The 22,513-nt window shown below is 37.8% G+C and overlaps 1 protein-coding gene across 1 annotated transcript in view; it reads right to left on the bottom strand.

The window, feature by feature from the left end:
* Positions 1 to 3,734: 3,734 nt before the first annotated feature.
* Positions 3,735 to 22,513, bottom strand: part of Thumpd2 (THUMP domain 2 tRNA and snRNA guanosine methyltransferase) — a 33,317-nt gene continuing 14,538 nt past the window's right edge. Inside the window, exons 5-8 of the mRNA XM_026410140.2 lie at positions 20,842 to 20,913; positions 20,253 to 20,367; positions 10,964 to 11,072; positions 3,735 to 4,550 (exon numbers count right to left, since the gene is read on the bottom strand). Coding sequence (XP_026265925.2) covers positions 4,196 to 4,550; positions 10,964 to 11,072; positions 20,253 to 20,367; positions 20,842 to 20,913 — 651 coding nt within the window. The 3' untranslated portion in view covers positions 3,735 to 4,195. The remainder of the gene's footprint in view (positions 4,551 to 10,963; positions 11,073 to 20,252; positions 20,368 to 20,841; positions 20,914 to 22,513) is intronic.

Consider the following 22,513-nt stretch of genomic DNA (forward strand, 5'->3'; position numbering starts at 1 on the left):
CTCATCAAACATATCAGCAGATCCTGCTGGTTCCACTTTCAAAATACATCCAGAATCCACGCACCTTTTGCCTCCTCTGCTGCTGTCATCCTGCGGGTATCACTTTATCTTGCTTCAATTACTGTAAAAAAAGCCCTCCCAGCCGATTTCTCTGTTTCCACCTTTTCCTTCTTATAATCGATTGTAATACAGGAGTTACGTTGATTCCTAAATGGATGTTAGATTCTCTTACCTGTTCCAAACTCCTTTAGTGGTTTTGAGTAAAAGCCCATCTTTACAGTAGTCCTCAGGCCTCATCTAATCCTAACCTACCATGCCCACCTGCCACCCACTCTCACACTCACCGGATCTCCTTCCTCCCTCACTAGCTCTCCTTCAGTCACATTTGCTTTTCTTTGCTCTTGTTAAAATACATCAGGCATTCTCCTGCCTCAGATCTTTGCACTGGCTATTTCTTCTTCCTAGAACATTCCTCCGTCTCCTTTATTTTGGTACCACGGAGTGAACCCAGGGTTGCTTAGCCGCTGAGCCACCTCTGCAGCCCTTTTTATTTTTGATCAGTCTTGCTACGTTGCTTAGGGCCTTGCAAAATTGCTGAGGTTGGCTTTGAACTTGAGATCCTCCTGCCTCAGCCTCCCAAGCCACTGGGATTACAAGTCTGTGCCACCGTGCCTGACTCTCCATCTCCTTTAAATATTTGCTCAATCCTCACATTCCTCATATTCTCAAGGAGGCCTGACCTATTTAAAATTGGAAAATACTTCTGTCTCCATCCTCCTTACTCCCCCACCACTTTACCTCATTTCCCTGTCCCACTATTATCACCTTGTAACCTGTCAAATAAATAATGTCTATTGTTTTCTTTCTCCTAGAATATTTGGGTCTTATGAAGGGAGGGATCTTTGTTGGGCTCACTGATGTATCCTAAGTGCCTAGAAAAGTGGTTGGCGCTCAATGAGTATGCAGTATTTATTGCATGAGTGGTGGAATTTACTGGGTCAAAAATTCGTTTGCTGCCTGAGCACCGCCCTCCCCAGTGGCACTTGGGTTCCAGGGATTAGGGCTGGTGTGGGGCAGTGAGCCAGCACCTGAAAGGTCTAGGTCGTCCCTTTCCTTAGTGAGCTGTTTGTTATCTTGTTAAGTAGCTATAGTACTTTTCTGATGAAGGCTAAGAGGGCTTCTTCCCTCAATGGTATCTATCTTCCTGTTCATTCAAAGGGCTGTTGGATATGAAGATTCAGGTCTGGGAATTGGGTAATGGGCTATGACTTTACTGTGGCTTAAGTCAGACTTGGAGCCCCTCCCAACAGTTTGCTAGACCTTTTTTTTTCTGGGTGTATGTGTGGGGGTTATGCACAAGAAGTAGGAGTTTAATAGATTTTATCTACTTGGAGCTTAGTGGCATCTAGGGATATGGTACCTGATTAGCCCTTACCCCAAACCTTGCAGATGAAAACTGCTCTAGTTTAGACACCACTTTGGTGTTACTGTCTCCATAATTCTTTCGTCTCTGGTCTTTACATGCTGTTTCTTGGACTCTCACCGAGGTATCCCATCTATCTCCAGAGAAAACAGGAGGCCCATTGCAGTAGCCATGTCCTACCTGATCCCCAGCCCACAGAATCTACTACAGAGCTTCCCTCCATCCCCCAATGCATTTTTCCCCCTTAGTGCTGTGATGAAGGGCTTTGGGGTACACAGAGTGGGGAAGTATCATCAGCCCAATCCAATATGTTGACCTCTTGGAATTTCTTTCTCTATACATCCCAAAGTTCTGGGATTCAGCTCCAGATGATGATGGTAACCAAAGAATCCAGGTTGACTGGTTGTCAAACTGTTGGAGCCCCTCCCAGCTGCTTGGCCAGGACCTTTGCTAAGTGCCCCTGTATCAACAAATTCAATTTGATCTAAAATTACAACCAGCTTTTTCTCGAATGACATAATGGATCCTCTCATATTAGCTAGGATTTTGCCTTCTCAATTAGAAGTGTTTGGAATTCTGATATGCAAGCCTTTTTCCTCCACAGGCCCCAAGCCTCCTGGGCTCTGACTTTAAGTTCTAGAAGCAATGAGACATGAAGCACACGAAAAAAACTGGTTTCCCTGTGTAAGAGAATCTAGGCTATGAGCACCTTCCAGGAGAGCCTCATCAGGAAAGGAGCAGAGCTGCTGCTTCTGGCTCAGGAGGCTCCCTGGGCTATGAGTTATTTGAGTCACCTGTGTCTCCATCCCAATTCTCAGGGTCCCCCCTTTCCTAATCAAGTACCAATTTTCACCTTAGAGACCTACTAGGCTGTGAATTCAGCGGATAATTCAGCGTCTCACAGGATCAAAGTCTTGAGTTCATTTTTTCAGCTCAGTCCAATGGCTACCAGAAATAGAGGTTCTCTGGAATAAACATTAAGAAATTCCTTGGGCTGGTGTTGTAGCTCAGTAGTAGAGCATTTGCCTAGCACTTGTGAGGCCCTGGATTCAATCCCCAGCACACATAGAACTAAAATACACACACACACACACATAGATTCCTGGCATGTTCTATCATGAACAAAGCCACTGTTTCAAAACTTGATCACTGCTAACATTCTGAATCAATTAATTCATTGTTGTGAGGGACTGTCCTGTGCACTGTAGGATGTTTAATAGTGTCCTTGGTTTTCCTTAGTTCATTAGATTCCAACCCTCTTTCTTCCAAGATGTAGCAGCCAAAATGGTCAGATGTTCCCTGGGGCAAAGTCGCCCATAGCTGAGGCCATTGCATTAACCCAAGGAATAAGGACTACGGGAATCTTGATCTTTTTCTCCTAGTTGTCAAATTTTGTTAAAAGTAGATAGTTCACCCTCAATCCTGCTTATGTTTCTCAGGTTATTGATACTTCTCATAGCAGTGGAATAAGCATAGGAATAATGAATTGTTCTACCATCATCACATGCCACACACTTTCTATAATACTAGCTTAAGTCATCCTTAACCCTAAGCAAGCCAGATAACCAATAACAGAATCACCTGTCTGGGGGCATGTTGCTTGAAACCCCTCAGAGTATCTCTATGTTAGGGTTCTGGTTGCTAACAGACAAATCTACACAATTTTAACAAAAAAGGAATGTAGTTGAGGTAGCCGGTAGCTCTGGTAGCTCTCAGAACTTCTAGGAAGGCCAGAGAGGCAAGCTTCAGGACAGGAATGTTCTGGTGACTACTTTTCTGCTGCTCACAGGCACAAATGCCACAGCTTGCAAGTGTAATGTAGCTTGACACTGGCCTGGAAGACAGACCATGCCCTGGTTGGAAAGCAAATTTTGGGGCTTCACATAGTAGGAAATCTCCCAAACACAGGTTGTTTGAATGGTATGAAGTCAGGCAAAAAGTTGAGCCACTATATCAGGATGTTGAAAAAAAAAAATCAGAGCTATATTTTCATCAACTTCCTATTTCTTCTTCTCACAGAATCAACACAAGACACATAAGGCGGCAATTTATTAATGCTGTTCAGAAAAAAAAAGTAAACTTCATTTTCTATCACGTTGGAGGCTACTGGCTTAATTCATGTTGTTGTTATTTTCACTGATATTTTTTATCACGAGCTGTATAAAATGTACTACAAATAAAAATTATTTTCATTCCAATGGAGAAGAAAATTATAGGTTCAAAAAAATCAAGTTTAATATCAAAAGAAGTTACACATAAAGGTTTCTACATTTCTACAACCTGATAGTTAAAATTTCTCAACCTTGTGTTGACTGAAGGATTCATGTGAACCCTTAGAAATATTTATTTGGAAGCAGAAGTCTCTGCTCATAAATTGTGCATGGCAGAACAGGATTTTCATATTGACAGACCTTAGAACATGAGTTTTTTTCCCAAAATATTCAATAACTGTAGAGTGCTTTGGAGCATAAAGCAGAAATTCTTAATGAGAGGGTGCCAATTCACCATAGCTCCTGTCTTCAGGGGAATATTTACTTGAAACTGTGGGTGCTATAAAGAATCTCAGAGCAAGTGTGGTGGTCTAAGATAGTATGCAGCTACTCAGGAGGCTGAGGCAGGAGGATCAAAGTTCGAGGCCAGCCTATGTAACTGAGTGAGTCCCCGTCTCCTGTGTCAAAATTTAAAAATAGCAAGTGCTGAGAATATAGCTCAGTGGTGGGACAGTCCTGGGTACAATTCCCAGTGCCAAAAAAAAAAAAAAAAAAAAATTTCTCAGGACAAACAGGATTCCACCTGGCTCCCTAGCAGTCCAGAACTGTGTGACTTCTTATATTTGCATATGAATGCTTCTGTTTTTCCTAAGCTAACTTTGTAGTATTCCACTGGCACCAAAGAGCCAAAAGGTGACATCTTGTTTAAGCATGTGTTGTTACTGGTTTCATGTGAAGATGGAACCATCTCTGATGTGCCAGTGTTTTCTTCAGGATTCAAGCATTTCTTAATTTCAGGTTCATGGGTGTGGCTGCCCTTGGAGCTGAGAGGGCTATTGCCCTCTCTGCAGTCTTTAAGGAGCCTGTGGTGATCTTCATTAAGCAACAAGACAATGGTTCCACCAACATGCAGCACTCTGTGACAAAGAATGGGGTAATTAGGATGAGTACTTCTTTCTTTTTAGACAACAAACAATCCTGCTTTATTTAAAATAGTTGTTTTTAATTTGAAATTTAATTTTCTCTATTTAAATACAAGGATTTTTGGTAATTAGGTAGTATCTTCCATAATGCATATTCATTATAGTAATTATTGAATCTCTAGTACAAATCTGCTTTAATTATCTATTTTTACTCTACTTAAAAGGCAAGCCTCAAAGTAATTTGTAGTCACATTCTAATAAATGATTGTACAGAGAAAAAGGCGAGTGACAGAGTCTACAGAATCAGCATATTTGAGTAGGCAGGAGGCTGATGGCAGAAGAAAGTCACCAGGGAGGAGTTAAAACATGAACAAAGAGATGGCAAAGGGAAGCTCAGACAAAGCGGGGCAGACCGTGACTATCGTCGCCCTTTGAGGAGGATTCATTTACTCTGCTGAAGTCTGAGCAGCCTCAGGTGGAACCATGACAAGGTGCAGATTTACTGAGCACTGGGGGAGAGGCACGTGAGGAGTGCAGGGGGTGATAAAGGCCACCATGAAGGCACATGTAAAGGCCCTGGAAACACACGAGGTGGGTCCCAATCCGGGCACAGGAGAGGGGAAAATTCCCCAATGATGAGATGTCTGTGTGGTGAGCTGAAGGACAAGCAGGACTGAGCCAGGAAGTTGTAGGTTGGAGCTAGGGAGGGGGCTGGAGGCAGAAGAGGTGAGACGCAGGAAGGCGTGAGGTGGAGGGTCACTGAAAGCCACCTGCCTTATGGGGAAAACAGAGGTTAAGAGGAGGAAGAGTAGGAAGAGCAGAGTTCAGTTTAGAAAGTGCCTGAGGAACGCACAGTGCAGATTCCCAGAGAGCAGGGTACTCAGTTTGGAAGCACCGAGAAAGACCAGGCTTGAGGTAGAGGGACAAGAGCTTTCATTAGTGAAAGGCAGACAAAGTCATAGGGCAGAGGGGGTCATCTGGGTGGCAACAGAGTAAGAGAGAAAAAAGACCAGGGAAGACATAGGAGGTCTAAGGAAGGTCAGGGGAGAGGAGCACAATGAACAGATATCATAAGAGAACAATCTGGACAACTGTGATGTCCTGGAAGCCCAAGATGTAGTTTCAAGAAGGAGATGGTCTCACAGTGTCAAATGCTACAGGACTAATAAGGACCAGGATTATAAGATGTCATCAGAGAACCAAGGGACAGCAAGCCTAGATGAGGACAGGAGCAGACAGACATGGGTCTGCTGGGGTTGAGTGAGAATGGGAGGTGAGGAAGCAGAGCTATCAAGAGTGGACTGTTTGAGAAATTTAGTTATACGGGTAAGGAAGCTAGAGGACCAAGGGTCACAGGGAAAGACTGAAGCGCGAAGGGAGCTTTCTTTTATCGAATCCACCAGGAAACCCAGATAATTCTGTCTCCACACTGTTTCACATGTTCATCTGCATATTCATATTCTGTCTGGACTTAGTAACAATCTCCTGATAGACAGGCCCTATTTCCATTCTTAGTACCCCTCCCACTCTCCTTCCCAGTTTCCACACAGAAGACAGATGCCAATGCCTGCTACCTCTCCAGCTGCTCTACGGCCCTTCAGTCAGTTCAAGCTCCCTCCACAACCGACCTCACCTAGGCTGCTGCCTGCCTGCCTGCCTCCGCAGTGACCTTCCTTCAGCTGCTTGACCTCACCAGCCGCTGCTGCTCGCCTTGGCACTGCTGGTTCTGCTGTTTGCTGTGCATTTAACTCTCATCCCTTGTGTGCTTTCTCATTAAAGTCCCAGAGTTCAAATGTCACCTCTATGGAGCAGTCTTTCTGACTTTCTACCTGTCTCTGGTAGCTACTACTCTTCTCTCACTCTCCAGCAAAATATCCTATTTTATTTGACTTATGATCTGGAATGACCCTGTGTGTTGACTCATTAACAATCCATCTTCCCACACAGGGCGGTCTGGGGCCTGTTCTGTCCTAGTCGATGCCTGTATCTATCCTCAGGACCTCGTGCAGTGATGAACTGTGTAAATACTCACAAAGTATATTGAGAAAAATGGCCGATTCTCTGGGAAAAAAATGAGGAGAAAATTAAGCTGAAGGTAGGAATGAGAAGTGGGCAGAGTGCTATCCTTGAAAAGGAGGGAATGAGCAGGATACCCTGGCCAGAAGAGAGACTTCTCCTGAGACAAGGAGGTGGGATGAAGACAGATGCAGTTGTATACCATGGGACACAAGCAAGAAAACATACAAATGTCTCTAAACACATACATTACAATTAAAATAATACATGAGATATAACCCTTCTACCCACTGAATTAACAAAGATGAAAATAAACAATTGAGATTATGAGAAAATGAGTACTCTTAAAGAGGGAAATGTTTTGGAACAGTAACTATCAATAATGTATCAAAAATACAAAATGTACATAACCTTTATCCGTCTATTTCACTTCTAAGAAATTATTCTAAGATATAACAGCAGTAGTAGAATAATATTGATAATGTGATGATAGCAAATATTTATTGAGCACTTATCATGTACTAGGCACCATTTAAAATATTTTGTATTACATATTATTTAACACTCTCATTTGTCCTTTTATGTGTGGCTGGTTAGCATTGTAATTTTAAACATGAAGAAACTAAGATACTGGTTTTAAGCAACTTGATCATATAGTAAGTTTGAAAAACTGTAAAAATGTTCAAGGCATTGTTCTTTATTAAAATAAAAAAAATTGAGGATTACCTACATCCATAAGTATTGGTACATAATGGTAACACATATAATACTGTGACAATTATTGGAAATTATAATGTACAATACAACTGATCATAAAGGAGATTCATGACATACTGCTGAGTGGGAAAAAAACAAGATACAGTAAATTAACAATGATTCTACTTAACAAGTATCTATTTATACCGAAGTACAAGGCAAGATGCCTATCACCAACTTATGTACTATAACTTTTTTTTAAATAATGGAGGCAATAAGAAAGTAAAACTCACATGGAAATTTAACATTTTGTAGGCATATTTTCATTTACATATAATTTCTCACTAAGAAAGCTATTCAAAAATTACAAAGCAATATTTCCCAAACTGTATCCCTTTGAACACTAGCATATGGGGTATTTGATGATGATAATGATATTATTTCTTGAAAAGAAATTTTGTGGTTCATAAGTTGGGAACACTCTGTATCAAACAAGATAAAAGAGAGACCTGCAAGACCAGAGTAGATGACATGAATAATTCTAAATTATTTGACCATGAAATATAGTAGGTCTTACCCACGTACTAAGTCCTCTGCTCCAGGCGGTCTGCTCTACTCACAGTCCTTGAAAACACCTTTCCTTCAGTATTCACTCAAACATTCTCTAAACATCTGTGGTCTCTTTTTATTCTCTCTCAACTTCTAAATTCACTGAAATTTTGCTTCTTCCCTGATCATCTCATGTCTTTTTGTCACACAGGACTGCCTCCACCTTCAAGCTGAGCAAGCTGAATTTCTAATTTTGCTCATATATTTTACATGGCTATATTTAGAAAGAAAACCCATATTAAACTTCCTTAAATTCCTCAAAATGCTCTGTATTCATGAAATGGATAATATTTAAATGAATTAAAAGAGGAAATAATTGAGCTGAGAGTGCCTAATTCAAGTCAATAGAGTAATCATTTGTCTGAAAAACTTTAATTCTGATGCATGCATGATACTACATATAGGATCAGCTATTTCCACTGCTTATTATGAACAGGTTTACTGACCTCTTGTAATTTTTTCTTCTTTTTATTACTAAAACTCCCTATCTCTTTCAATTCCTATATAAGGCCTTAAATCATCAGTAAATCACTGGGAGAGGTTATGTGTACTTAAATTTTTATATGTATCACCACTTCCTTCCCAAAAGATCTGAAGTAGTTTACACTAAAAAAATCAGGCAAGAGCTAACGGATACTGAGCATTTTCTAGATGCCCAGCATTGTTCTAAAAGCTTTAAATCTACTGAATCCTCTGAACAAGGCTGCAAGGTAGGTGTTAAGATTTAAAGATTATGCACAAGGTGTGAAGTCAGGCAGTATGCCTATGACTGAAGAACTATGAGGAGTTAGAGCCAAGACTAGAACCCAGGCAGCCTGGCTCCAAAGCCTGTTCTCTTAACCCTAGCATCCTGTCTTTTCTGTATCAAACCTCAAACCACAAGAAGTTGAAAGTCAGATCACAGAGGTTGGGGCAGGTGGCAAGGAAGCCTGGGTACAGGAGATGAAAAAGTCCCTTATATTCAAATGCACACACTTTGAACTGGTCCTACGGAGGTGCTCTAATTACGCAGGAAATTTGACTATTCATCTTTTGGATTCTCAGGTAAATACTTAAATTTACTGCCATGGTAAAAGGGTAGTCAAATCTATCATTATTTCACTTTCAATTACTTGGAATAAAATAAAAAACCAGCCTAGATAATATCAGGCTGGTATAATTTACTAGTGCTGAAAGGACTGTCTATTCAAATTCCTACCCGTTCACTCCTGACTTGTGCAGATACGTAAAATAGGCAGCACTAGATTTTGAGTTAGGTTGAGTCAGTCATCTTCGTTCTGAAAAGGTCCAGGTTAAATGCATGTCACTGATCACATATTAATATCTCACTGTGAATCGGTTAATGATATAAATGGTGAATTACCTTATTAGGCTCAAAGGTTTAGTTATTAATCCTGCTTGCACAACAATTATACTAGGAGTTTTTAAGAAGTACTCACATCCAATGGAGTTAGAGAAGATAATGCTAAGTGAAGTTAGCTAATCCCAAAAAACCAAATGCAGAATGTTTTCTTTAATATAAGGAGGCTGATTCATAGTGGGGTAGGGAGAGGGAGCATGGGAGGAATAGATAAACTCTAGATAGGGCAGAGGGGTTGGAGGGTCATAGGGTAATTAATGATGGTGGAATGTGATGATCATTATTATCCAAAGTACAGGTATGAAGACACAAATTGGTGTGAATATACTATGTATACAACCAGAGATATGAAAAATTGTGCTCTATATGTGTAATAAAAATTGTAATGCATTCCACTGTCATATATAAATAAAAAAAGAAAGAAAGAAGTACTGACATCCAGGTCCTACTTCAGATCAGTTAAATTAGGTAGAGGGTAGCTGGGAAAGTGGGGCATAAATATTAAAAAAAAAGTTCTGCAATGATTTTAAAATGCAAAATTTTAAAATGTAAAATATGCAATGTGAAACTGTAGGGGAATGTTATACTAGGAATCAGGGAGTATATGGGTTTCAGGAGATGTTTGAATTAAGAGTTGGTGCTCAGAAAGAAAGGTCCCTAAAAGTTAGGTAACTGGGCAGGAGGGGAAGTTGCTTAGAAATAAGACAATTCAAAAAGAAGTGTGAAGCACCCAACTTACAAGACACAGTGAGATTGACTTGGGCTTAGACTTTGAGTCAAGCTTTAATTTTGTGTACTGTCATCCTTGACACTGAAGTTTCTCTAATATGTGTTCATTTTTAAAGAATATGTGACACATTATTCACATGGTAGACTTATGACATTTATTTATTTATTTTTTTAAAGAGAGAGAGGAGAGAGAGAGAGAGAGAGAGAGAGAGAGAGAGAGAGAGAGAGAATTTTTAATATATATATATATATTTTTAGTTATTGGCAGACACAACATCTTTGTTGGTATGTGGTGCTGAGGATTGAACCTGGACTGCACGCATGCCAGGCGAGCGCGCTACCGCTTGAGCCACATCCCCAGCCCAACTTATGACATTTATGTTATCCTAGTATATCAAATAAAAGCCCATATGAAACAACTTAACATGAATTGATCTTTTTTGGTGTCTATTCATTCCTGTAGCATTCTAGGTTCACGCCTTTACCAACTTAAATAATGAGAAAAATACATATCTAGGTCTCACTGTTTGAACCCCTCTATTAAATTATATTCCCTGATGTCAAATTAGAAGCCCTGAGATGAACAATGTCCTGTGCTGCACTTTCATTTCACAGCCAATGCTGGCCTTGTTCACTGTTTCTTGTGACAGGATTCCTTTCAGTTGTTTTAGCATCAATGTGATCATGAGGAAGTTCAACTTTCTGGGATTCAGTTTCTTATCTGTACAGTGTTGGTTTTTGTGAGGATTAGAAACGTATATGTAAATTATGTAGCCCAGTGAATGAAATAGAAAAAATTTTTTTTCTGAATAAAATTTACAATACAAGATGATATGGAATAACATTTATTTCAATTATAAACTTCTGACTTGAAATCTTAAGAAATTAAACCATAAAAATCTGGGAAAAATAATGCAATCAGATGTTAAGAGCAATGATATATTTTGGTTTAATGCCCAGAAGCTAAAAAATTATGAAAATAAATTCAACGACTCACCTTTCCATTTCCTGTAGAATGCTTTTGATGTCTTTTCCTAATTTAAACTTTTTTCCAAATGGAATGTCAGAAATAATAATATCGACACTGTCTGAAGGCAGTGGCAATTCTGAAATACAGAAATCAGAGAATCCTATTTAGTAAGGTCAAATATTGTAACGTAGATAATGAGAAAACTGAAGTACACAATTAGTTTTGCATGATGAATAAAATTTAGGGTTGGTAATATTGCTTCGAGGTAACCACATGATCTTAAAATGCTTTGCAAATATCTAAAGATTAATAGTTATTTACTGTATTTTGTCCTTTGAAAAAGTGGGCTTTCAAATGTTATAAAATGATGTAAGTTTAGTGGAATTTTAAATTAACCAGAAAAACTCAATTTTCTAGACATATTACATGCATAGAGAGTTGTGGGATTCAGGAAGAAATATGTTGTTTAGAAAATGTTTTTACAACATTATATTCTATTTCCCTTTCATTATTGTATATAAATTTTTGTAAGATAGGTTTCAGTTTCTAAGAGAGAATCCACAACTATCATTATATTTTTCAGGGGGAACTTAAAAAGTTAAAAATATCTAGAAAAGCCCTAAGATTAGAGAAAAAGCTATAAGATCAAAAACCAACACCATGAATATCGTCGCTAAACAAAACTAAATACGGTATCTGATCATTAAATTGAAATTTCCTGCTCCTCTTAACATTTTCTTCTCAGCATTACATTTCTATAAGGCAATATACCCAACCTTCGCACCCAGGTTTCCTGTGTGTCTTCCCCTTTCCCATCCATCAAGTCAATCAAGTATGCATAAGGTAGAAGGGTTCTCAAATTTCAATGCAAAAATGCAACCTAATCCTATAGAAATGCAATAAAGTTTAAATAATCTTTGTTAAATATCATATAAATTTTGGTTGGCAGGAAATTTAAAAACAAAACAAAAATTCCTCTTATCTGGCAAAGTCTAATGACCACTTGCTGGCTGTCTCCTAATCCTAAACCTTGTGAGAGAGCAGCAGAAAAGCAGAGTGTTAGAAAAAAGGCAGTAGTATCTTTTAAAACTAGGCAGGAAATTAAATCCCAGGTAAGCATTCTATCATAAGCCAAAGCCCACCCAAGGTATGTTTCACTTCATGTGCTGTGTTTTAGGGTGCTGATACTGAACACATCCATTTCAGCCTTTCTATACTTTTTGCAAAATGACTAAAGACAATAAATAACGAAGGAAATCACAGTGATCAAATGTTTTACATATAAGGAACTACAAGATATACTCAACTTTGCTTAATTAGAAGTCTTTCTCCTGATACACACACAGCACCTACCCGTAAATTAGTTTATTAGTTGCCCAGTTTGTCCAGGTTTGGTAATCTTCTTCTTCTTCTTCTTCTTTTTTTTTTTTAGTTCTGGTTGTTCTCCATTTTTTCTATATTATATAATTTTGCTAAACTGCTTTATAAATAACTTTAGAAGGAATAAAATTCACATAGGTAGACAAGACTAATTTTTTAAAAAGTTCCAGAATTAAGCAGTGACATCTTCCAACCAAGGACGAAATAATCTGAACTTCCGTTGCTGTGGTGTGCAGTGCAGGCTGACAGCCTGCTGTGTTTGGCTCTGTGACTAGTTACCTATAGGACTCTGGGAGGCTACTGCTTCAGTTTCCTCATTGTAAAATGGAATGGCAGTGCCTACCTTAGAAGTTAATAAATGGGGGAAAACATTTAGAACAGTGCCTGGCACATGGTGAGCACTCCATGAATACTAGCTATTTTTAAATTATTATTTACAGTGTCCTCTCTGATGTCTATAGGAGATGACAGTCAGGTGGAGCCCAGTGGGCCAGAATCCTTCAAAGAGTTCAAAAAACTTCTAAAACTGTGAGCACCTAACCTGTAGGACTAAATACATAGTAAAGGCTTTTTAATTATTAAATATTTTAAACTGCCTATGAGTATGCCTGTAACTAAAGAGAAAAGACTAAAATAGAAATAGCTCAAAACAAGCAAAAATCATTTTTTTTAAATATCTCTTCAGGATGATTGAAAAACATGAAAAAAATAGTTTTAAAATACTAGTTGCTTTGAATAAAAGAACTGCCCCATTTTTCCCTTTTCTGAGAAAAAAGTGGGTAAAAATTGCCTCAAACTCATTAGGGCACCCAGGTATTTTCTTTCAGAAGGTTTTATGGGCCTTCCAGGTATCTTTTTTATGTATATACTTAACAAAGACTAGGTTGTTTGAGGGCTTTTATAGAATTGATTACATTCTTCTTCCTAGTTTCCTTCCTATACTTTCTGCTGTTTGTTATTCTTTCCAGTGTCCAGGTTTATTACTTTGATGTCTGTCACATAACAATAATTCCCATAGTTATTTAAAATTAGTTCTATATTTAAATTAATTCAATCTCTGTTCCTCTGCTGATTCATCTCTTAAATGTCTGGATTTTATTAAAAATTCCCCCTGCCAAAAGCCTATTACTGAAATGTTGCCTGAACTGTTTCATATTGAAAATGTCTCCTCAAAAATAACATTTTAGTTATGTATAATATTTCTGCATCACATTCTGCTTCAGTAACCTTATAAATAGGGATCTCAGAACATTATAAATAAACACTATTCTATTGGCAATTGCTCTATAACTTTGCTTATTTCCATTGTGGCCAAAATAAAATTAAGTTCACTGCATTAGATCATTTTCCCTTCTTTAGTTGCTGCTGATAGATTTTTTCCTTTATGTTTATTATTCTTTTTCTCATTTCAATTAAGTGTAAGAGAATGCAAATCCTTCACTGAAATTTTAATCTGCCATCTTGATCCAGAAGTCTATAATAATTAAATAAGCACCATATAGTGTGGCATGTGGATTGGTTGCCATACAATAGTACAGTCAGGAACACTGCCAAGAATGAGGATGCTAGAAAGAAAAGTTTATACTTATGAAATACTTACTATTGGTTTAATATGGGGAACCTAAAAATAAGGATCCATGCACTTTTAAAATAGTAATAGGCAAAATATTACTGACCCCCACACTGACCAGCTTCGTACACATATTAGTTTCTAATCCCATGTCATCACTGGTATTTTTCTGAAGAATACAGTGTTTTTAAAAATAGGAACTTTAAGTTGCCTTTTTAATAAAATGCCTGTGATCTTCAAAGCTTCACTTTCATGTTTAAAAACTTATTTTAAATTACAATATGTTTATCTGAGGAAATACTTTGTTTACATGTGCTAAAGTAACTCTAGAGATCAGAGCAAATTTTGCAAAATGGAAGATACTCTTGACTCTTCTCAATTCTATTTTTTTTCATATAGATAATGTAAAGATTTCAGTCCTCCAGTTCACAGTCCTTCCAGAATGCCTTTGACAAATATTTCCACAACACAAAATTCAAGTTGACTCTACTATTCTTTTGTTTTGCCAAATTTAGATACTGCAAAATTAAGGCCTTCTCAATTTCATTCCATTCCATTTTAGAAGACACAGATGTCTAATTAAAATGATGAAAGTCATCAAGAGATTCTTCCTACAATATATCCAAAGTACATTTACAGAATTTGAGAATTAAATCTCTAAAATTACTGAGCTTGCAATAATGTGTTCATGTCTTTCTTGGTGTTTTTAGAGATAGATTTAAATGTCTTCCTGTTGCCAACTTTGTTTTTAATAACTGCAATTCACAAAAAAATTCAAAAGTGACAGTTCTGTTAGTCCATTTGCTGAAATCTTTGATTACAGATTGCCAATGGATTTTGAACAAAATGAAAACAAAATTAGGCAACTTGTTTATCTTTTAAGCAAAGCCTATAGCACTACCGTAGGACTGCTTTACAAAGTAGTTCTTCAAAAGCTTCAAATTTTAAACCCAACTAATGACAGAGAGAAAGTGTATCACTACACTGCAGTATAGTTTTGCATTCAAGCAAAACTTCATTACAAATAGCTTGCAGTCAATTACTCTGTGTATGTTTAAAAAATAAAGTGCTGATTATTTTAAAAACTTAAAGTTTCTATATCAATTGACAGAAGGCTGCAAACCAGAGGTAATTATGAGTTATATGGTACCATGTTAAATTTCAGGTACTTTTCTCCGTAGGTTTTAGCAAGATATGAATTTTTCTCCTGTGTTGGTCTACCAAATTAATGCATACGTGGAGACACATGCAATGCTGAACTAAATTTATGGTAACATTTACAAGGATGTTTCATTTTTCACAAGGAAAAATCTACATTTCCAAGAATTAGGGGAGAAAAGCTGAACTACTACTGGAATTGGCTTAATTTGATTTTGTTTGGAAGTATCCAAAGATGTTGCTACAAAACTGGCAATATTTGTCTGCAAAGGTCTTCTAGTGGAGCTAAAAAAATATCAATAGCCATAGTTTTATTTTGTTTATGCGCATGAGAAAACTTGGAATTGAATATGAGCAAAATTAATTTAGAAGAATAGTCATTTAATCTAAATGAAAAGTTATGCTTCATGGAGTGATACTTAAATGCATTTTCTTCAGCTTCATGTGATAAATAATTGGCTTTGGCCAAGTATCCTTAAAATAACTGCTAGGTTTTGAAGTAAATGCTAGATGCTGCCATGCACAGATTTCTTTCATTTGTGCCCTCATAGTAGATGGTAAATGTCAACAGACATTTTACTCAAGTTATGTGTTCATCATTAGCTTTCTTGAGAAATGGAAACTCAGTACTGTTTAATTTAAAATGCATGTTTAAAAAATTTATTGCTGCTAAAAAAGTTTATTATAAAACATAAGTGCTACTGAACAATAAAATGATACCATATGATCATCCAATACACACAATAACAATAGTGCACAACAAAGGAAAAGACCTTTGCTGCCAGGACACTCTCTAGGTGGTGAGCTTCTTTCCCCTATTTCCTACATATACTTCATGGACAACCCAACAATCAGGTTCCACTTTCCCTGACTCTCCAAATCAGATAGTCGGGCAGCTTCACAAATCTTGTAGAAGACGGCATGGGCCACGAGATGCTGTGCTGAAAGAGTAGGGGCCAAGGCAGCGTGGGCAGGATGAGCAGCAGGAAAATGCACTAGCATGAAGGAAAATGTAACCATGCATGGTGCATGGACAGATGTGGTGGAAAAAGCCCATCCTACTACTGGCAATAAACGCCACCTGAGAACAAAGTACAGTAGTTGCAATAATCTTGTTGTTTTATACTCTACCACTGATGTGACATGTGACAGCCTGTAGAATGTTTAATCAGGAATGCTGAAAACATTCCTTTTTACCTACCTATCTTGTTTTTTTTTTTTTTGTACGGGGGATTGAACTCAGGGGCACTTGACTACTGAGCCACATCCCCAGCCCTATTTTGTATTTTATTTAGAGACAGGGTCTCACTGGGTTACTTAGCACCTCGCTTTTGCTGAGGCTGGTTTTGAACTCACAATCCTCCTGCCTCAGCCTTCAGAGCTCCTGGGATTATTGGCATGTACCACTGTGCCCAGCTCTTACCTATGCTGTTCATATTTTAACTAAATCATAAATGTGTTTCTCTGGCTCAAATCTGATTGTTACAGATTTCATCTTATATTGAGAATGTACATATATCCATAGATTAAAACCCAAACAGTGATTAACTGTCATTTCCTAAGATAACTTATAACATAATATTCATTTGATTCTTAACTACCATGATGATTAAAACTCAGGAATAAATACATACAATTTCTTTTTTTATAGTAGTACAGAGTTATAAAACAAAGTGAATATTACTTTAAAAAGTAGAAAAAAATAAAGTCATTAAAGCACAATAGAGAGAATGAGATTGTGTAGAAACATAAATAATGATGGGTGTTTTAGGTATAATGTGTTTGTACGTCAAAATCAGTGATCAAATAAAAAAGAAGAATATAATGCTGCAGGAGAACAGAAAAATTGCTCATTTGCTATACTTGAGGCACATGAGAAGGGAGGTATCCCAGTGCACAAGTGGTGAGACATGCTCTGGGACTGGAGAAGGCAGACGGGAGGACAGTAGTTTTGAGAAAGGTCACAAACTAGCAGCAGAGGTTAGTGTACATTTCCACATGTCTTCGACATAACCACACATAACAGAGGTCTTTAATTCACAATATGTATTAGGCACTATGCCATATGGATTAATGTATAAATCCTCACCAAAGCCTCAGAAAGTAGGTATTATTATCATCATCTTGTAAATACAAAGAATACAGAGAGGTTCAGATTTCTCAGAAGGCCACACAGAAAAGAAACAAAAATAAAGCCAGAATTCACACATGTTCTTAGTTACAACAGTCAACAGGTGTGAGATCTTGAAATCTGTTAGTGTTAAAAAGGGATTCATGGGTCTCAGCATTCTAAATTGTACTTATGATGAGAACCGTTAAAGGCAGAACCAAACAGAAAAAATAATTTAGTTAGAATATCCACCTCTAACATAGAGATCTGAAACAGAGGGCTGATAATTAAAGAGTTAATACTGGCTCTCTTAGTAAGATCTCCAGATCTCCAGACTGAAATTCACCATTAAAGTCTATGATGATAAAACAGCTTAAAATAGACGCTTTAGTCTTTCTACCTGAAAGCCATTCTAAAAACAAGTAATTCACAAAAGAAAAATCTATGAATGACATTACATGAAAAACATTTAACTCATTAATAGTCAAAGAAAGGCATTTAAACAAACTAAATTTGCAAAGTTTTAAAAACTGTAATAAAAATAGTGATACATCAACAAAGGCTTCTGGAAAGGTGCACTAACCTCTGCTGCTAGTTTGGTGTGAGCCATCACAACTCTACTGTCCTCCTCTCTGCCTTCTCTTGTCCTAGGAGTGCATGTACCACCACTTGTGCACTGGGATACCTCCCTTCTCAGGCGCCTTGAGGATGGTAAATGAGCAATTTTTTTTCTCTTCTGCAATGCTATATTCTTCCTCTTTATTTTATCATTGATTTTTGACATACAAACACATTGTACCTAGAATTAATTTTGGTTTCTATCTTCTAAAAAAATTCTCATTTAAGGTTGGGGATGTAGCTTAGTGGTAGAGCACCTGCCTGGCATGTGCAAGGCCATAGGTTTGATCCCCAGCACTGAAAACAAACTAACAAACACACTCTGTTTGATTCCCAATATTCTTCCTTTCAGTTACTACCCCATTTCTCTGCTCTCCTTACCAACTAAAGTGCTCCTGAGAATGATCTAAACTAGCCCTCATGGGGGCTCTGTGATTTGCCTTGCGTGCTCGAGGTCCTGGGTTCAATCCCCAGTACAGAAAAAACAAAACAAAACAAAACAAAAACCACAGAAATTCAACTAGCCATCTCTAAGTTCTTCTCTCGCACCTCTCATGCCCACTCCAGGCAGGCCTATGTTCTTGCTGCTCCATAGAAACAACCCTTGGCCTCAGTTTACTTCACTGACTGGCAGTGGGTCCCACAGCTGGTTACCCTCTCTCTTCCCTGGATCCTCTCACATCATTGGCTATTCCTCTACTAGATACTCAGTTCTAGCACTCAAAGCATCTGAGAGTGCTCAAGAGTGCAGTTCTTTCCCTTCACTGTTTATACTCACTCCCTAAATGATCTCATGGATTTAAATGTTATCTGTACTCTCCAACTCCAGATTTGCATGCTGGGCTACTAACCTGACATCTTCTCTACACGGTATCTGATAATCATGTAAAACTGAAAAGGTTCAAAACTCTTAACTTGTTCTTCCTTCGGGCTTCCCTGCACCCTCTGAATGCTTGTCAGAAAGTTGTTATTCTCATTCTCACCCTCACACTCCATTGCCCAATCCAACAACAAATCCTGTTTGATCTACTTTCAAAGATAAATACTTGACCTCTTTTCCATCACCTTCAGGTACTCCAATTCGGCCCAAGCCACCATCTTTTCTTACTGGACTACTGCAACAGTCTTTGCTTCCACCCTTGCTCCACTAGTCTATTCTTACCATGGGAGTTAGAGGGATACTTTCAAAAACTAGGATTTGTTTGGTTACCTGATGCCACAGAGAACTCCTTTTGTTTTAAAAACAGTGGAGTGCCTTTGCTTTTTTTTTTTTTCCTTAAAGTAACACTTCATGGGAAATGCCTCCAAAATGAAAACAGATAAAAGTGAAGGGGTGGGGGGGGGGGTCTGGTAGGCAGCTCTATGCTCCCTTCCTTGTGCCTACAGGGTGCTCTGGCAAATATAAAGGTTCCAAACCACTGCTCTGGAGCAGCTGATGAAATCATTCCAGTTTCCTTAAAGGTCACAGAAACATTTTTAAGGAAATTAGGGTCTGTGAAAGCTGATTTCAGTCTGATTGATGGTCTCTCAGTTTACTTTGGAAACTTGTGTCTTATGCACAGAGTCCTATTGGACTATTGGCAGAATGTCTAAAATGCAGTCACTGGCCACAATCAACTGTGAGATCTCAATGAACTTGGCTGCTTTATTATGCTTTTACACAAAAGTTATCCTCATGTTTTGATCTGTTGATACTCATCTTTCCTACTTTTCCATTTTAACAAAAATTTTTAAACGATATTTTGCTCCTCTTGATTATAGGCTTGATACCTATCCAGTGCCAAGAAAACTCAAATTCCTTAGCTGGAAATGAAACATGACATTTTTAAAGAGAGGTGTGTTAAAGAAACAGAAGAAATAAGAAATGAGGTTACTTTATAATAATCTGAATATCATGGATATTAGAGAAATGTTATTTTGACAGGACTCTACAGATCTGATTCCTAATCAAGTCTGTCACTGCTGATTTCATATCAGTAAAGAAGCAGCAATTGTTTCTCTACCTCACAGGTGACCAATGGTCTAGGGTCCAGGTTTGCCCCAGGCCTTCCTGGCTTCTTGAAAGTACTAGTTTCACAAACTGTGACAGGTAGTTACTTATTCCTGTATATATCAGGGGTACTATCTAATGTGAAGTAGGAAGAAGGAAAAATAATTCAGAACAGTTCATATAGTTTATCTGAAAGAAATTAAAATTATTACTATTACTATTATACTATTATACTGCTGTCTAATGCCTATATTACCTGGTCCCAGATTATGAAATAAGAAAAATTGAGATGCAACAAATACTACTTAAAAAGGCATGCTTTTACTTAAATGCTTATGTTTTAAATGTTGGTTCTCAATCATAAACCTTTTGAAAAATTAAAAAGTTACAATTCTGGAAGTAATCTGAGTTTTAGCCCCATAGATATATTATAAGGTACAGAAATTAAGCCTTTATATATAGAAAAATGATCTTGCTTTTATTATCTTACCTATAACAGAGACTTTAAGCAACTCAATTTTATCCTTAAGGCCTGCAGCTTTCAGATTGTCACATGCGCCAAGTAACTGTGAGTCGCTGACATCAGCACCCATATAGTACGCACTCTATGGGGAAAGAAAGTCATGTTTTCAGTATAAATACAACTGTTAGATATTTCAGTAGTTAAGGACATCTTGTGTTTTCTCAAATGGTGAAAATTATATCAATAATTAAAAAAATTCAAGTTATAACAAAATTTATAGTGTTCTTTTATTAGAATACTATATAAATTAAAAATTAAAAGTTTTTATTAAAATTTTAAAATCTATTAATGTTTTACCATTACAAATGTCTAAACACTTTGGGGATTAATATAATCTAATCCCCATGATTAATTATTGGAATCCTGTCACAGAGAAAAGAAGTAACACAACAATTTAATCAACTCTTCAGAATCAATTTTAATAACAGGGAATGGTACTCATATAATTAAAAATAATCCCTAAACAGACAATCTACTTGTAAATAACTGGCAAGAGATCACACATGCTGATTAAAGTAAATACAATACTTAGTTTACACCAAACTTTACAACTTACTGGCCATTCTTTAGCAGCTTCCAAAAGTATTGTTCCAAGTCCGCACATTGGATCTAAAACAAATGCACCAGGCTATAAACAGAAATACAAATTAGGTATTATTAAATCTACCATAATAGGTCTACCATAAAACAAGTCTTCTTCCAACCTGGAGAGTCCATATTTCAGGAGTAAAGATTCCTTTTTATACTCTTAATAGGCATTTCAGGTAGTTAAAACCTTAAAGCAGGAATGTGTTTGCCATGTTTGAAGATTAGGAGGGAGGCCCCTGTGGCCAAAGCAAAATGAGAGAGAGGAAAAAGATGGCGATATCATCAGGGAAGTAGCCAGGGGATGCCATCCAGGAGAGCTGGATGGGGTATGCTGCAGGTACAACAACCCCCAAACCTTAGAAGTCTAAACCAACATCTAGCTCATATTACACACCTGCAGTAGGATACCCAGGGCCTCTGCTCCTCACTCTGGAACCCAGGCTGATAAAGCAGTCACTCTCAGAGTACTGCCAGAACCATGGCAGAGGGAGGGAAAGCATGACAAATTGTGCCGAAAGGTGCCACATCATTTCCACTAGCACTTAAATGGCTGAAGTCAATGGACACATGGTTTCAAGGATCCATGAAAGTAATCTTATTTGTACTTAGGAGGAGAATAGGAATTTGGAGGAACAACTCATCACTCCCACTCTGGAGATCACATCATGTCAGATCTAGTAGGTACTGTAAGGATTCTAGTTCTATTTTTAAGGATGAGCAACTAGTAGAGGGTCTGAGTAAAGGAGTCACATGATATTAGGAGACAGAATATTTCAAGGGGATCATCTGTCTGCTCTGCCAACCACAGACCATAGAGTGCTAAGAGTGCTAACCACAAACTAGTTAGGGAGTCCAGGCAGGAAATGATGGTGGCCTGGATTAAAAGCAGTTGGATTCTGAATATATTTTAAAAGGTAGTACCATAAGGAAGAATCAGATGTGGAATATTAAAGAAAGACAACAGTATGGAATGACTCAACCTTTTTCAGTTGAGCAGTAGAGAATAGCTGCCTGTTACCGAGACGGGAAAAGAGTTGGGGAGGAAAAGATTTGGAGGAGACAAGAGCACACTTCTCTGGACATGTTAATTTTGAGAAACCTCTCAGACCTTCAAGTATAGACATCAACTGAGTCAGTGGATGTATGAATCTAGAATTTAAGGGTTCAAGTCACAGATATTAATTTGGGAACAGACTACATGAGTGCTCTTTTTACAAAACAGACTACATTTATAAATGGTATTTAACACAGTGGAACTGATGGGATCATCCAGGGAAGTTAAAAGGTCTTGGAGACCTAAATACTGATGTTTAGAAGATGAAGATCTAGATCTGCATAATGAGAAGCATCATATATGAATGTAGGAGGGGAACCTAGAGTGGAGGTTCTGAAACAAAGTGAAAAAATCTGTTTCAAGGACAATGGTAACTTGTTAAAAGAAGATGAGCAGGTTCAGTGGCATACTGGTGATGAGGCCTGATGGAAATGGGTGTACACAAGAGAATGGGAAGAAAGGAAGCAGAGGCAGCACATTTTTTTCTTATATAAAAGGAGGCAGAGAAACATCCTCAGTCCACAAGAGGAAACAGAATCCAGTACCCAAGTACTGGAGTCAAACAGACAGTTCACTCCTGTAATGA

Source organism: Urocitellus parryii, chromosome 12, assembly GCF_045843805.1.
Source record: "Urocitellus parryii isolate mUroPar1 chromosome 12, mUroPar1.hap1, whole genome shotgun sequence".
Classification (NCBI taxonomy): Eukaryota; Metazoa; Chordata; class Mammalia; order Rodentia; family Sciuridae; genus Urocitellus; species Urocitellus parryii.